At 36.2% G+C, this 16,350-nt stretch overlaps 1 protein-coding gene across 10 annotated transcripts in view; it reads left to right on the top strand.

The window, feature by feature from the left end:
* Positions 1–16,350, top strand: part of LOC107600129 (autism susceptibility gene 2 protein-like) — a 336,166-nt gene that overhangs the window by 217,753 nt on the left and 102,063 nt on the right. For 9 of the 10 annotated variants that reach the window (XM_016291922.1, XM_016291926.1, XM_016291924.1 and 6 more), the window contains one exon: positions 7,637–7,666. The exons of the other annotated variant lie outside the window; for it this stretch is intronic. In XM_016291922.1, the coding sequence (XP_016147408.1) occupies positions 7,637–7,666 (30 nt within the window). The remainder of the gene's footprint in view (positions 1–7,636; positions 7,667–16,350) is intronic. 10 annotated transcript variants of the gene reach the window in all.

Below are 16,350 nucleotides of genomic sequence, written 5' to 3'. Positions count from 1 at the left end.
CCTTCTTTCTTTGCGTGAACATTTGGGCGGCGTTATGCAAATCTTCCCACATCGTGACGTAGATATGTGAGGGCGTGTTAGAACGAGCCGTTTTAGGTAGGTGTGTTTGACTCTTAACTTTTAAAAAGAATATCTCTTTGGATTTAAGACTTTAGTCTTTGCAACTTTACAGATCTTCTTTATGCACCAAGAGCTTGTAACACTCCAAAGAGAAAGGAAAAATTGAATTCGCATCATATGACCCCTTTTAGATCGAAAATAGCCATTTTAAATGTAAATAACAATTCACAATATTAATGTTTTTTTTAAATAAATGCATTGTTTTAGTTAGTGACTGTTTTTAATTTCGTTTCTATTGTAAGTCGCTTTGGATAAAAGTGCCTGATACATGCATAAATATAAATGTAGTTTCGAACTAATATGTTGTTTATGTCTCCAATATGATTGTAAGTATGTTTCCAAAAAGTTCTCCTTACCACAATTTAGAAACATTTTGGGCATCAATTCTACTGTATGTGTTATTGAATTGGACCAGTGTAATTTTGGTATTATTTATATTTTTATGAATACTTTTAATGTAGCTTTTTGTAGTTTTTTTTTAAATATTTGGCTTAAATGTATTTTTATTTTCTGTTTTAATATTAGTAATGTATTTATTTTATATTTAATTATGTTTATTATCTATTAATTCAACGTTTTGTTTACATTTTTAAAGTTGACGTTTTTCATCTAATATTCATGTTTTATTTCAGCTTCATTTCAATTATTGAAAATATTTGTAATAGTTTGTTAACGATAACAACGCTGAATGGACATCATTAAAAACTTGAGGTATTTTCCAGTCTCTACATGTTAAAATGCCCTCGTCTTTGGATTAGGATATTCCCTATGTAAACTTATTTAAGACAAATGACTACAGTCAGTGCTCGCAATGTTCTTTTCTCCATAATTCGGATCACAAGATGATCATTGTTGTGGCAGATTAGCAGCAGACAGGTCTCATTATTATTACACGTGCTGACAGCCCGCGATGATGTCACTGTTGTTCTGTTGCCATGGCACTGATAGCGAAATGTATTCACGGGAAGGTGCTGAGATCTGATTTTGCATATTTTTTGGTCTCTCTGGCATCCTGTATTGCTGGAATCAGTATTCATCCAGACATCCCCAGGCAGACGCTGATGTTGAGCCAGCATGGTTGTCATCAGGCTAGTTTCTCACTCCCCCTCCAAGGCCAATTCATTCCCAATCTCCTCAGCATGTGACAGGTGCAACTGTGTTATTGATTTGGGCAGTCGGTTTTAATGTGCTCCGGGATGCGCAACGCTTATTGTCTTCCCCCTTGGTGTGCGTGTCTATTAAAATGCTGCCAGGAAAATGTTAGACAGCCCCCCCCCTCCCCCCCCTCCTCCTATTCCCATTTCAGCTGAAATATATAAGCCCATCGGCAGGCCAAAACCGAAGCCACGGGGTCCATAGTGAGACTCGCTGTGAATAAATCACACTCGCTCACGCACACACATGCGGACGTGCCGCAGCGTTCATGAGGGAGTCTGTAAATAAAGCACGCTCACCAAATGTGAAGAAAGCTGTTTAAATGTCAAAACCATCTTTACGGGAGATGGCAGGAGAAGCTGTAATGTCCAGTGTAAACATAACAACATTTTATTGCATCGCTCACGGTGTCCGTCTCATATGTTTTTCTACTCTTCCTCTGTCTGCTGTGTTTATCGCAGTATTTAATTTCTGTCTGTGTCACTGCTGTCTTTACTGTTTTTCACAACCTCTCCACAGGTATGTCATATTCACAGATTTATGTTTTGTGTACTTTAGTTTTAGTTGCAACAAGGGTACTTTCATATATAAAATTGGGGTGCTAAAATTCATGTAAGCCATTAACACAGTACTGCATGGTACTTTCAAATAAAAATTAAAAAACACACTATGATACTTTAATTTAATATTGTGGTAATTCAGTACTGTGGAATTTATTGTTGTATGATGGTACTTTTTTTCAAAATACTATCTGGTATTTTTAATGTATAGCCTATACCCAGAGCTGCTCTACATTTTATAATATATTTATATCAAATATTAAATGTTTTCAATCAAGTAAGTATATATGTGGGTCGTGGGTGTGTAAAATAAAATTAAATAAATAACAAAAATTATAAAATACTACTTCACACACATGCATACACTGTGAACTAATATTAGTAATATTATATAGTATCTGTTATTTATGTAGTGTATATCCTTGAGACTGTCTATAGTGACTCAAGTTTCCCGCTGGGCCACTGAGAGGGAGAGTCGCCTAAAGTGAACACTAACAGATACAGCCTTGTACTGAATTTTTAAAGCCTGTAGTGTTGTATTCACAGACTCACTCACTGCTACAATGGATTGTTTGTGCTAAGTGTACATTTGAAGGCCTAGAATTGATCTTTGACCTTCACCTCAGTTTGACATTCCAGGAGGAAGTTAGCCCCTATGATTATATATTATGAAGAAACAGCTGAGCTTGAACCTACATGATTGACAGTTGACCTTGAGCAAGTTGCTTCGTTCTGACAAAGTAAAACGGATTTAGTGACTCAGTTTAGTCATCATTCATTTTTATTTCTGTAGTCAAATGCATTGTTTTAGTTAGTGACTGTTTTTAATTTCGTTTCTATTGTAAGTCACTTTGGATAAAAGTGCCTGATACATGCATAAATATAAATGTAGTTTCGAACTAATATGTTGTTTATGTCTCCAATATGATTGTAAGTATGTTTCCAAAAAGTTATCCTTACAGCCATTTAGAAACATTTTGGGCATCAATTCTACTGTATGTGTTATTGAATTGGACCAGTGTAATTTTGGTATTATTTATATTTTTATGAATACTTTTATTGTAGCTTTTTGTAGTTTTTTTTTTTTAAATATTTGGCTTAAATGTATTTTTATTTTCTGTTTTAATATTAGTAATGTATTTATTTTATATTTAATTGTTTATTATCTATTAATTCAATGTTTTGTTTACATTTTTAAAGTTGACGTTTTTCATCTAATATTCATGTTTTATTTCAGCTTCATTTCAATTATTGAAAATATTTGTAATAGTTTTAGTTAACGATAACAACGCTGAATGGACATCATTAAAAACTTGAGGTATTTTCCAGTCTCTACATGTTAAAATGCCCTCGTCTTTGGATTAGGATATTCCCTATGTAAACTTATTTAAGACAAATGACTACAGTCAGTGCTCGCGATGTTCTTTTCTCCATAATTCGGATCACAAGATGATCATTGTTGTGGCAGATTAGCAGCAGACAGGTTTCATTATTATTACACGTGCTGACAGCCCGCGATGATGTCACTGTTGTTCTGTTGCCATGGCACTGATAGCGAAATGTATTCACGGGAAGGTGCTGAGATCTGATTTTGCATATTTTTTGGTCTCTCTGGCATCCTGTATTGCTGGAATCAGTATTCATCCAGGTCCAGGTCCTGAAGCTGCAAAGCAGCCCCAGATCATCACACTACCACCACCATGTTTACTGTTGGTATGATGTTCTTTTTTATGAAATGCTGTTTTGGTTTTACGCCAGATGTAACGGGACACACACCTTTCAAAAAGTTCAACTTTTGTCTCATCAGTCCACAGAATATTTGCCCAAAAGTCTTGGGAATAATCAAGATATTATTTGGCAAATGTGAGACAAGCCTTTGTGTTCTTTTTGGTCAGCAGTGGCTATATATTTAACTTAATTAAAGGTTATATCCAAAGCACTATATTTAATTAAATATCCAGAGCACAATACAATGGTACAGCAAAGGACGTTTTTTTCTGTGAATATTTTATGGTCTTTCCATGGTAGGGTCGCAATTGTGTGCCTTTCTCACTCCAGATATGGTTTTGTTTCTCAGAATTATGTTTGCAGTCTATTCTGAATAAATTTGCTCCGGGTCTTCCTGTTTGTCTCCTGTTGCTCTCTGCTCAGGTCTACCTTTGTCTGTTCTTGCCCTCTTTTGGGTTCAGTTGGGTCTGTTTTTGCCACACAGGATGTAGGTGTGCTTAAGTCTTGTGCTTTCAAAGTGCATACATATTCACACCCACATACTTACACGCACAAATGCACACAATCTTATATCTTACAGCCTAGTAGGCATTACATTCAGGGTTGAATGTTAGCCGTAATGGCCGTTATGCCGAATACAGTCAAACGCAGTTTTTGTTACTTACTAGAGCAGAGAAATGTAACCACGTGTTTGAATCACTGACAGAGCTGTTTGCTTTGAACTGTTTGATATCCACATCGCCTAACAAGAAAATCTCACCTGAATAAGAACATGATTGACAATCGGCTAAGCCACTGTGTTTGTGCTAATGTCTTGGACCTACAGTGGATGACTTGTGACAAGTAGAGCTGAGCAATTAGTATTTGTTTAGCCAGTGCTGCAAAGGACAGAGAGTCAATGAATGGGTCCCTCTAATCCACAGCATAGTCTCACACAAATGTACATGAAACATCAATACACACAAAGGCACAACTGTGCTGGATTTCGAATGCAGGCTTGTTAGAGCGAATGCAGGCTTTTGAATTTAAGACCGCTCTGAGAGTCTTCCTGTCCCTGGCTGCAGTTTTTGTCTAATCTTTGTTTTCATGCTAGCTGTAGGAAAGTGTGCGGTGAAGCCCTGTGTAGGAGGTTGTACGGTTAAGCGTAGCATCTGCATACACAAAGGCTTTAATTTAGCCACAAGAAAGCTGCTTGTGAGTCTGCTGGTTTGAGCAGGACTTGTCGTTATTAGTGGAAACTGAGAAACAGTTCAACATTTGTCTGTTCTCTTGATGGTTTTATTGTTTATAACATATGTAAAGGAGAAAATGGGCATGAACATCCGAAGACAGAGATGTTCTCTAGCCCTTTCACTGTCATCCTAGTCTTTTATTTATTTAGATAAATTTGAGATATATTAGATTTTTTTTAATTTGGTAACACTTTACAATAAGGCCTCATTAATTAATACATTACCTATAACATAAACAATGAGCAATACATCTTTTATTTTTTAGTCTTTGTTAACATTAGTTAAGAAAAATACAACTTTCCATTGTTAGTTCATGTTAGCTCAGGTCCACTGAATAATATTAACACGTGCAACTTTTGATTTTAATAATGTATTAGTAAATATTGACTAAATATTAACTAATTTTATTTTAACTAAGATTATTAGATGCTTTACAAGTAGTTTAAATCATGTTAACAAATTTAGTTAACTAATGCTAACAAATGGAACCTTATTGTAAAAGGTTACTATTTATATATTTATTATAAATACCATGGTACCTTCTTAAGATGGGGTTAGATTTACCGTTGTGTTAGTGAATTTCACAGGTAAAATCCAGTCATTTCAAAATGAATACACATGATCACATGAGTTTTTTGTCAGGATGAAAGATTTTCACTCACAGATTTTGCATTGGGTTCAAGTTGGTCATAAGCATTTGCCATGCTGATCAGCAGAAAGCTGCTTGATTTGAAAGTGACTTCTGTGTGAGCGGTGTTTCTTGCATCATAACATTGAAATTATTTGCTGACAAAATTACACCAGAATTTTGCTAATGTCAGCATACCTTTCATCTTTTCAATATTCTTGTACTGTTAAGTATGTGGGTATTGAGCAGACATAAGTTTTGTCCTCTGGATATTTGTGGAAATATGTATTTTTGTACAATTGTTTGCCCTACATAACAGTACAACACATTGAACAAACCGTCCTTCCATCACCCACAGCCATGAATTAGTTCGCAACAGGTAGTTGACCAGCTAGTTGAAAAGTCTTGTAGACTTGTTCAACTATAGGCTGTACACTCGTGAATATCTTTAATTAATGAAAAATGCAAATGCTGATGTAAACAAACAGTTATATTCTAAGTGAAGACTTAAAAGTTTGAATGGAAATTCTCATTTTAGGTGGAGAAAAAACGAACTTCAGATTCGCATTAAGAAAAAAAAAGTGAGTGGTTGTGATCAGTCCTTTAAGTGCAAATGGATTGTAATTGCTCATTTGCATATGCATAATTGCAGTCCATTTATGCCGCGAGACCCGAAATGTTCCACTCGTTCAAATGAAAAGCTAGAAGCGCAAGAGTGTGCAATAATGGCCTGGCATGAAAAATTTATGGAGGAATACAGTACTCCGGCACCTGCTAAGTGTTGTTGAGGGTGTTTTGTAACGTGGAGAGAGGGAGACAGTGTATCCTAATTAGATTTTTTTTTTTGATGTTTTAAAGTTTGTACTTGTAGCCATTTTCTGTAATCTGCTGTCCCTTGTAAATTAGTTGAAGTTCTTCATAAATCCTCTTCCAAGCCTCTTCATAAATGCCAAGTTCTGTCATGAAACTCTAGATGGCGCAGGCCGATGGGTACGCAAACTGATGATATTCACAGCGTTAAACTACTTGACACAAGCTGATTGGTTCATGTTGTATACTCAGCCAATGAGCTTGCAGCTTTACAATTAAATGGCTGGTTGGCATTCACTAAAGCAGTTTGCAGCATGCTTTCAGACTTCCTCTGAAACCCTCCACCTTGCCCAGCTCCACCTGTATAGATCTGCTGTGGGTTATTATATGTGCTATTTGTGCAGCAGGAGTATGTCTTAAATACTTACAGCACTGTATCGGCATATCTATTGGCAGTAGCAAGTTCCTGTACTTGCTATGCAGCAGCAGCAGTAATCTACAACAATAGAAATAACCAACAACAGCACCAATTCAGCAGCGTAGCAGATCTGTTCCGCTAAGACCAAATACATTAACATTGTCATATCCAAGAATTAGGTGTAAAACCATCTGGAACCCTTTAGTCTCCAGTTCTACCATTTTCCAGAACTGCAACCTACCTGGAGTCTCCAGAAGTACAAGGTGTCAGTCAGGGTCGCAGGGACTAAAAAATGCTTAATAAGAATAACATGCTGAAGTGTTGTGAAATACATGAAGACTGATTTTTATAGACTGATAGGTTGAGAGTGACTCTTGGACCAGCACCACATCCTCTTGTACCACTCTTTCAAGAATTTATCTTCAGGAATCTGGCAGTACGTTTCGGGAGCTCATTTTTAGTCCATCTCCTATCCTGAAAAATCTTGTCTTGTCGAGACTAAAAATGACCTTCCAAAATTCACTGCCAGATTCCTAAAGATAAATTAGTATTAATACCTATAGTATTGATCGGTCAAAATTCTTTCTTTCGGTTAACGGTTAAACGGTCAATATGAGTATCCCTAGTCTCAGGACCAGCGGGCTGTCAGGTAGCTTTCATATATATTTTCCCCAAGTAATTTGCCAGCATCTCGTCCATATACGAATAATTTCCCCATCTACTATCATTCATTGAGCTGCTCCTCTACCCGCTCCTGAAAACCGATGGAAAAGTTGGATTTTATGGTGTCTCACTTTTGAACCATGGCAGCCTCTTTCAAATGCATCACTTTATCCCCTTCATCGCCTCCATTTTTGTTGAAAGGTGTCACTGAAAGAACGGGAAAAAAAGAGGAGCCGTAAAAATCATACCTGAACCGATAATGAGGTCGGAGGATGAATGAATAATTCTCTCATATCTTTTTCTTCTCACTATCTCCTTACAGTGTGACAGCGAGAGTGACATCGATGACAAGGTAAGACTTCTTTTCATGAGTGTTTGTGTGTGCGGGTCTGTTTACCTAAGATTTTAGAGTGAATTTGGAGTTGATAGCCTGTCTGCATGCGTGTTTGTGTGTAGATGACAGAAAATGGCTGCCAGTCTTGTGATTGTTGTTTATTTGCATACTACAGGGATACAAAAGCAAACGTAGTGCGATAGAGAGAAAGTACACTTATTTCAGAAGTGTTTTAAGCTTTCTGTGAGGTGTCATTGTGATTGGCATGTCAGTTCAACTACTTTGAAGTTGTTTGAACTTGACTTGATGTTTGTGCTAGTTAATTCTAGGCAGGAAGTACTATTGTGAACTTCACTTAAATGTGAAAAAAATGCGTCTTTCATCAGCTAAAGTAACTGTAATGCTTAGTTTTATTAGCATTAGTGTAGTATTTTATTAGAATTTTCCATGTTTCCCTTGTCTTGTTTCTTGAAAGATGCATTTGTTAACCTTCTAACAACTAGCCTATTATGGAGATGTAATGCGAGGCTAGTTGCAGAATCATTGCTTTAACCAGTTAGAAATTAACTACCAGGTATATATAATTTGTACAACAATTTTAAAATGTTGTCTCTGCTTTATAATTTGATTTGTTATCTTGACAGTAGATGTTAAATGGCAGAATTGGTCTTATCTGAATTTGCAGGTTCTCTTGTTTAATATGATATATGTAACATCCACACAAGCTTTTCACAGGCTACTCATAAGGTGTCATATTTGCATATTATTTGCAAAATAAACAACAGCTACAGCCATATAGTCGTGGATAGGTAGGCCTCAGATTATACCATTATGTCTAATTTGTTATTCAAATATGCTCTGGTCATGAATGCTTTTGAGATTTGGTTAGCGGTTTGTAGGTTGCCAGATCTTTTTCGATGGAATGTTTTTCCCGGCACCTTTAGCGCTTGTTTATCTTTTAATATTGATAACCCTAATATCTCTGTCACCCTTATAAACAGCATGTAGCTCCAGTGGAAGTGTAACACGTGTTAATTCCCCTGCAGTTAAGCAATTACTCCCTGCTAAATGAATGTGATAGCATAACTAATCTCCTGTAAGCCAAGCTCCCAGTTCAGTGGAAAACGTCTCCGGCGCACTTTATAAATAATACATTGATAGCGAGCAGCAATTTGCATTAACCGCAGCTCATGCTAGTCAATAGGCTTTTATCTCTCTCCTCATTGAGGCAGATGGTAAGAGAAAAACTCTTTGGATTTGACACGATGAAGAGAGGGACTTTTAGAGGGTGCTATTCTTTTAACACTAGTAGGCTTCAAAGAAAAGTGAAATGGGGTATTCCACACTTATTTTAGGGCCCTTTACTGACCTTGTTTCTCTGTGGGTCGTTCTCTCAATCAGCTTGTGTTCCTGAAATTCAAGATGATGATATTGTGGATGTACTTTGTTGGTCACAAGTTTTGTGTTTATGTTCTAGGCATTCAAAACGATCTTAACAGATCTAGGGCAAAGAAAGTAGATGGCAAATAGGCTTTTGTGGCATGCAGTTGGAGCCAAGTTTCAAATTACATTTAAAATACACTAAACATTTATTTCAAAAATATATTTCGTTAAAACCGAAAGCAGCTATTTTATTTTAAAATTGCAATGACTTTTCACAATATTTAAGTATTTTTCGTCAAATAAATGCAGCCTTACTAAGCATAAGAGACTATTGATTTTTAGTAGAACTTACTCTCTGTAACTGATTTCAAGTCAGTTTTTGGTTTGGTTAAAATTTTAAATTAAGGTGAAGAGTACTGGTCCTAGATGGATATAAATGTAACACATGAAGGGCAATTCTGCCCATGTTGAATGCAGACGCAGACTTTTTTGTGCATCAGTGAGAACATGTGGAAGCAATTGCAGCTCTCAGAGTCAGAGATAGTTTGTGTTCCTTCGGAAGAATGGGATCCCAGGTTGGGATTTCTTGTCTCTTCTTCTGGAGATAATAGCTGTAGGTGAGAGCTAGTTGGAAGGCACTGAGAAAATGAGCCATGGTTTGTGTCCAGGTGCGCAGGTGAACACTTCATAGGTGTTTTTCTATGCACTCATCCGTCTTAAACAGCAAGTGTAAGCAAGATAACATGTTTACATCTTCAAAAATCAGAATTGCTTTGCATAAAGAAAAGAATAAACACTGTTATTTGTAATTATGTACATTTAAATCAAGTCTAAAGCATTCATCTTTCCATCCTGTTGAATAGTAACAGGTGTCTTCCCTTGAACAATAACTCCTTTGAACAGTTGCAGGAAGAATGGGAACATCCTCTCTCATGGCGTTTTTATACATTACTACATTATAAAACAGCACGCAGGTGCACTGGAGGGGCGTAATCAGTTGGGCTGATTTGAATAAAATTGCTTCATGTGTAGATTGAGTCCACTTATTAACAAAGACATCATGGCTTGTTCAAAGAAAACAGCACACGCGGTGTATGACCGATGATACCACCTGAGGGTTAGAGCCATCCCTGAAATTACATACACAGTTGTGGCCAAAAGTTTTGGAACTAGCTGGAGATAGTTGATGCATTTTATATTTGCATTCATATAGAGTATTGCATGATTTTTGTTTTGATTGTTCTGCCATTTTTGGAAATCTCTTCTGAAATGGCTGAAAGCTGGTTTTGTGTGTTTCAAACGGAAATGATTTCCTTTAAAGGTTTCTGTAAAGAAAGATTGAACATTGATAAAGACCACAACTGATGTGGTTCAACTCTTTATCTGGATTATCATTTTTGTGCACCAGTATTTCTCAATATTTTTAACAGACTTCTAGCATGTATTAGTATTACTATAGTGTTTTAACCTTCTGGGGTCAGTGAACGCGCCAGTGTTATGGATCAACTGTTGTGTTGATGTGCGCGTGCTCGTGAGCTATTTTACTTCACTTTCCAGCAGAATCGTCAGATGCGAACTACGAAGCTGCAAAGAAAATACGCTTGGTACATTTTTAATATTCTTTAAAAAATTTGATACAACTACACTGTGATATTTCCTTAATATCTTTTTCTAATGTATTTGACGCAAGTGCAAGTTTAACATGATGGTAACAGTGTTCACAAACCACACCCATGTTATCTTGAGACGTTCACTTCAATAGAAAATGACAATTACACTTAAACGTATGTTGTTGTACTCTATCATAGGGAGAAATGTCAGTAGTACACGGAAGAGGTATATTTCGTTTTTTTTTTTTTTTTTTTAGATTTAACCGCAATATTTAAGTTCTACATGTAAATTAACATAAATTGGTAGTGTTAAAATTCAGTGTGTAGTTCATCTTCTGCTCCTATATTTAGTTGTTTTTCTTCGTTTTAAATAAACCAATAAAATAGCAAATGAATTTGACAGTCAGTGTTTACCATGCTTTTTCATTGTAAGCAACATAGCCTACCAGGTGCCAGCTGTGTAAGGGAGGTTACAATTTTTTTAAATAAATGTGCAGAAGATCTGACTCCATTATACAGTCAGTTTTTTACACCTCAGTGGATTTTTGCACAACATTTTGCACAATTGTTTTGAACCAAATGATCTGCAAATTTATCAAATAATGTTTGTACAGCTGTTTCTACAGCTGCATTAAAAAAAATACATAGTCTTGGGTAATGAACAGTTGATTGGAGTCTATATACCTGACAACAATGCACTGACATGCAAATATCTGATAGAAGAGTACTCTAACTTTACGTTTAGAAACATACTCAATTAGAGATAAACAACATTTTCACATTTTTTAATTTAATGTTTTTGTTTTTGCATACTGGGCCTGGTTGAAAAATAATTTATTACAAAAATGAAGTTTCCACGGTTACAGGCTTCTTGAAATTGACAAAAGTATGCAAAAACAAAAGCATTAAATAAACAAAATAAAACTCTTTACCTGCGTGCAGGACAACAGTATCTTCCAGATGTGGAAGGTCTGTCTACACAGTCCCAGTGGTACTATTTTCTACAGTCCATGCGTTCAATCTAAAGAGGTAAGCACATTTAAAAAAGTTACATATTGCCATGATACAAGAGAACAGTTACTACAGCTTTCTCAGTGTATGCTTTTCTCAACCATTGATCAGGTTCGCTTTTGCATATATTCTTCTCTCCACAAGAACGGCAAAGGTCTGAAAGTTCATCTTTTGACAACGTGGATACATTTTGGTCATGAGTATGATAAAATGCTCATTTATGAATAAAATGCTTGAAAAGTGGTTCACAAGCCAGTGAAACTGTATTAAGAGGCTGTTATGCTTACCAGTTTCTCTTAAAAAGTGTGATGGTAATATTTTTTCTGCATCTCCACAACCCCTCCTCCATCAGCTGGAAAATTTTTTATGTTCCAAATCCTGACACAAAATGTTTGGTGGCATGCTATCATCAGGCTACAAGTATCTGAGTGGCACATTGTTTGCTCCCTCAACCATAGAAAGTAGTTCATTGTTTTGGTGATTAAAATCCATGAAAAAAACTAAAAGGTTCCAGACATGCTAAGTCTAATTAATTACAGTACATTAAATATGCAAATAAATGATAAAATAGCAATAGTTTATATATTTTATTAACATTATTGACAAGGGACTGTCTGAGTAAACAAGAATAAAAAAAATAACATTATGAATCTGAATAATTTATTTTTATTAAAATATTTGGGTCAGTAATATAAACCCATACATCCACATCAATAGCAATATTTGCGTATAACAGGAGGGTTAAAAATGGGAAATGTCCTTTACATTTTTTTCATAACAGATTGCATAAATCTGTATGATTTTCTTTGTACACTACAATTGTTTTCTGCCCTCCCTGGATATTCCTTGACACTTTCTCTGCTGCGAAGTGTAGTGTCTCTCACTGCACTCACGTGAAAGATGTGTTTACATATTTTAACATTGACACTTCATCTGAAATAAATATGTAAGCTTTCTCTGCTGCTTCAGTTTAAAGGGGTCATATGATGTTGCTAAAAAGAACATTATTTTGTGTATTTGGTGTGATTAAATGTGTTTATGCGGTTTAAGGTTAAAAAAACACATTATTTTCCACATACTGTACATTATTGTTTCTCCTCTATGCCATGCCTTTCTGAAGCGCGTAGATTTTTACAAAGCTCATCGGTCTGAAAAGCGAAGTGTGCTCTGATTGGCCAGCTATCCAGTGCGTTGTGATTGGCCGAATACCTCAAGCGAGTACCGGAAATGTTACGCCCCTTAACATACTGTGATGCGTGTCCCAGCTGGAGCGACGAGACAAAACCTTTAAAACCCATTGTAAACGAGGCATTTGTTGCATTCAGTGTGGACATAATTACGGATTATAATGACTTATACTGTCTTTTTACGCATTGCATTGCATCGTGCCGGGCCGCGTAAACATAAAACCATGTCTGCATTTGTGATCGGAGAAATGACAAACAACAAGCGCTACTCTACACTGCCCAAAACTCGCGTTTGAATCATCAGTGGCAAATTCTTTAAATATAAAAAAACGTACTTACAGTCTGTGAGTCAGGACAGCCGGCATTGTAGTCTACTTTACCAGGATCAGGAAACAGTCCTCCATAAAATGTGCTGCACACATCTGAATATTTGGGTTGAAGTGTTCTGTTCTTGGTGTTGTAAATAACTTAACCACTGATTTCTAGTCATGTCCTCTTTTGGAAGGCCAAACAACGTAGTTTCGCTTTCACAACGAAACACAGCGTCACACACGGCGGGCTAGAGTGAGCGGAGGCCGGCGTGCTGAGTGAGCGACGGCCGGTGGGCTTGAGAATGGCGCGGCCAGTGGGCTTGAGAATGGCGCGGCCGGTGGATTCGACGAAGGAGTGGCCGGCGGGCTTGCTGCAACCACATATGACGACCCCTGGCTGGACTCCGCTTCGTACACGGTGAAAACCGATCCGGCAATCCACAGGGCAAAGTTGATGTATTTCCTCAGCAACCAGCACGGATCAGCTCTAGGTATGACGAAGCGGATATCGTCCTCTTTTGGAATACCAAACAAAGTAGTTTCGCTTTCACAACGAAACACACAGCGCCTTCACAACATGGCAGCAGCGGCAACTATATTACAGCGGCGTTATGCAAATCTTCCCACATTGTGATGTAGACATGTGGGGGCGTGTTAGAACGAGCCGTTTTAGGTAGGTGTGGCTGACTCTTAAATTTTATAAAGAATATCTCTTTGGATTTGAGACTTTAGTCTTTGCAACTTTACAGAGTTTCTAACACTTCAAAGAGAAAGGAAAAATTGAAATCGCATCATATGACCCCTTTAAGGTGTTTGACACAGAACGCAATTCTGTATCAGTTCATATGTTTTTAAGATACTGAAAAAAGCACAAATGTCAGGGTATGTCAAGACTTCTCCAGGGCCCCAAAACCCCCTCAGACCCCAAAGGCTTAAAGTCAACAACCTAATGCATGTTTCTTATTGCAAAGGATCAATGCATGTTATTCCGGTATATAGTCAACTTTAATCAGATAAGTTGCTCTTTCTACAACATAACTTTACTTTGCACTAATGTCATTTAGAATATGTGGACTATTGGATAATGTTTACCAATAGCCAAATAGCTATTTAGACATTGTTTTAGAAAATTTAGTCTGACTCCATTCTGGTATGTAACATCCACTTTTCATGGTCCAGTTAGTTCCAGATGCCCTTTATTTTTTTCTCATTGAATGTCGTGTTTTACATTGCAGAAGTTAAACTGGTTAAGAACAGCAGTTCATGTTGACTTCAAGTCAAGTACATTCTCAGGAATGTGGCGAAATGGGAATTTGATTCTAATGGTTTGGATTGGATTTGTTTGATTCATCGCTCACAATATTTTGTTTAGATACTGCTATTTACTATGTTTTTGTTTGGTAATGTCATGTGCACTACCGTTAAAAAATTAGGTACGATTTTGAAAGAAATTAATACTTTTATTTAGAAAGGATGCATTAAACTAATAAAAAATAACAGTAAAGACATTTATAATGTTACAAAAGATTTCCGGTAACACTTTACAATAAGGTTCATTAGTGAACTAAGAATGAACGATACTTCTACAGCATGTATTAATCTTAGTTAATGTTAATTTCAATATTATTTACTAATGCATTATTCAAATCAAATGTTGTGCTTGTTGACATTAGTTAATGCACTGTGAATTAACATGAACTAACAATGAACGACTGTATTTTCATTAACTAATATTAACAAAGATTAATTCATATTGTAATAAATTTATTTTTCATTGTTTTTTCATGTTAGTTAATACATTAACTAACATGAACTAATGGAACCTTATCCTAAAGTGTTACCAGATTTCCATTATAAATAAATGCTGTTCTTTTGACCTTTCTATTCATTAATGAATCGTGCAAAATTTGTACTACAATTTACACAAAAATAGTAAGCAGCACAACTGTTTTGAACATTGACAATAGTGTTTCTTGACCACCAATTCAGCATATTAGAATGATTTCTGAAGTATCATGTGAGACTGAAATTCAGCTTTGCCATAACAGGAATATATTACATTTTGCAAATATTTTGAAATAGAATACAGTTATTTTAAATTATTTTAATATTTCACAATTTTATTGTTTTACTGTATTTTTTATTAAATAAATGGAGCCTTGATGAGCGTGAGAGACTTCTTTCAGTAACAAAAAAAAATCATAACCCTTTGAACGATTGTTTCACACATCGCATTGGTTATGAATCAAATGCTTCTGGTTCAAATGAATGATTAAAAAGAAGCAACTTAAAAATAAGTTTAGTTTACCAGTTAGATATTATATACAAAAAAAGATACATAGATTGTGGGTCGAAAAGGCATATATGAATCTGGATCTGCACTGGAATCAAAACATGATCCATTTAGTCCAGTTGTTGCATTGTCACAGATTTCCACAGTTGTATGACTCAGGGACAGAGCTGTCAGGTATAATTCTATCTCACCTGACAGGTGAACACTGACAACTGTCTGTTTTTTTGGGCAGCTTAAAGAGATTTCGGTTATTTAATTCCTCTTGTATATCTGTCTGTTACATCAGTGTGACAGCATGTCACATAACACACCCAGCAGTTTCAGCCACTTCAGGTAAACGCGTTAATTTTCCCCTTTAACTGAAGAGCTTTATAGCTGACGAGCAAAGGCTGTCTTTATTGACACCCAAACCCTTCTCCCTCTCTCAATTCAGGCTATTTGTCCTGTCAAATATCATGTTGTTCAGTATGACACTGGAAGCATTAGCACCACATGCTTGGATTGTATCTTTGTGTTGGCCCCAATTTGATGGGACAGAGCTTTTTAAAACCCACCCGTTTTTTTATTAACTCAATTACCCATACAGTCTTACATGGAAACGTCATGCCAGCATGCTTTTGGATGTTATGCTTTTCCAGTACATCAGGCTGCTTTATTTCAGATTAAACGTGATTTTCTAACGTTATGACCCCTGTAATCTAATCTGTAAATAATGCTACAGTACAAATGACAATAGTTTGACTGCTGTTTACTTAACACTCTCACATGTAGCATGCTAACATATGTAACACAACTCATACATTAGTAAAAAAAGTTAACTGACATACTGTAGCGTTCTAGATTAAATTGCATCATGTATGTCAACATGCTTTTTGCTAATGTGTGAGTTGTGTTGCTAGCATTTAGC

The sequence above is a fragment of the Sinocyclocheilus grahami genome, unplaced genomic scaffold (genome assembly GCF_001515645.1).
Source record: "Sinocyclocheilus grahami isolate Dianchi unplaced genomic scaffold, SAMN03320097.WGS_v1.1 scaffold278.1, whole genome shotgun sequence".
Lineage (NCBI taxonomy): Eukaryota > Metazoa > Chordata > Actinopteri > Cypriniformes > Cyprinidae > Sinocyclocheilus > Sinocyclocheilus grahami.
This window is presented reverse-complemented; position numbering and strand designations above follow the sequence as displayed.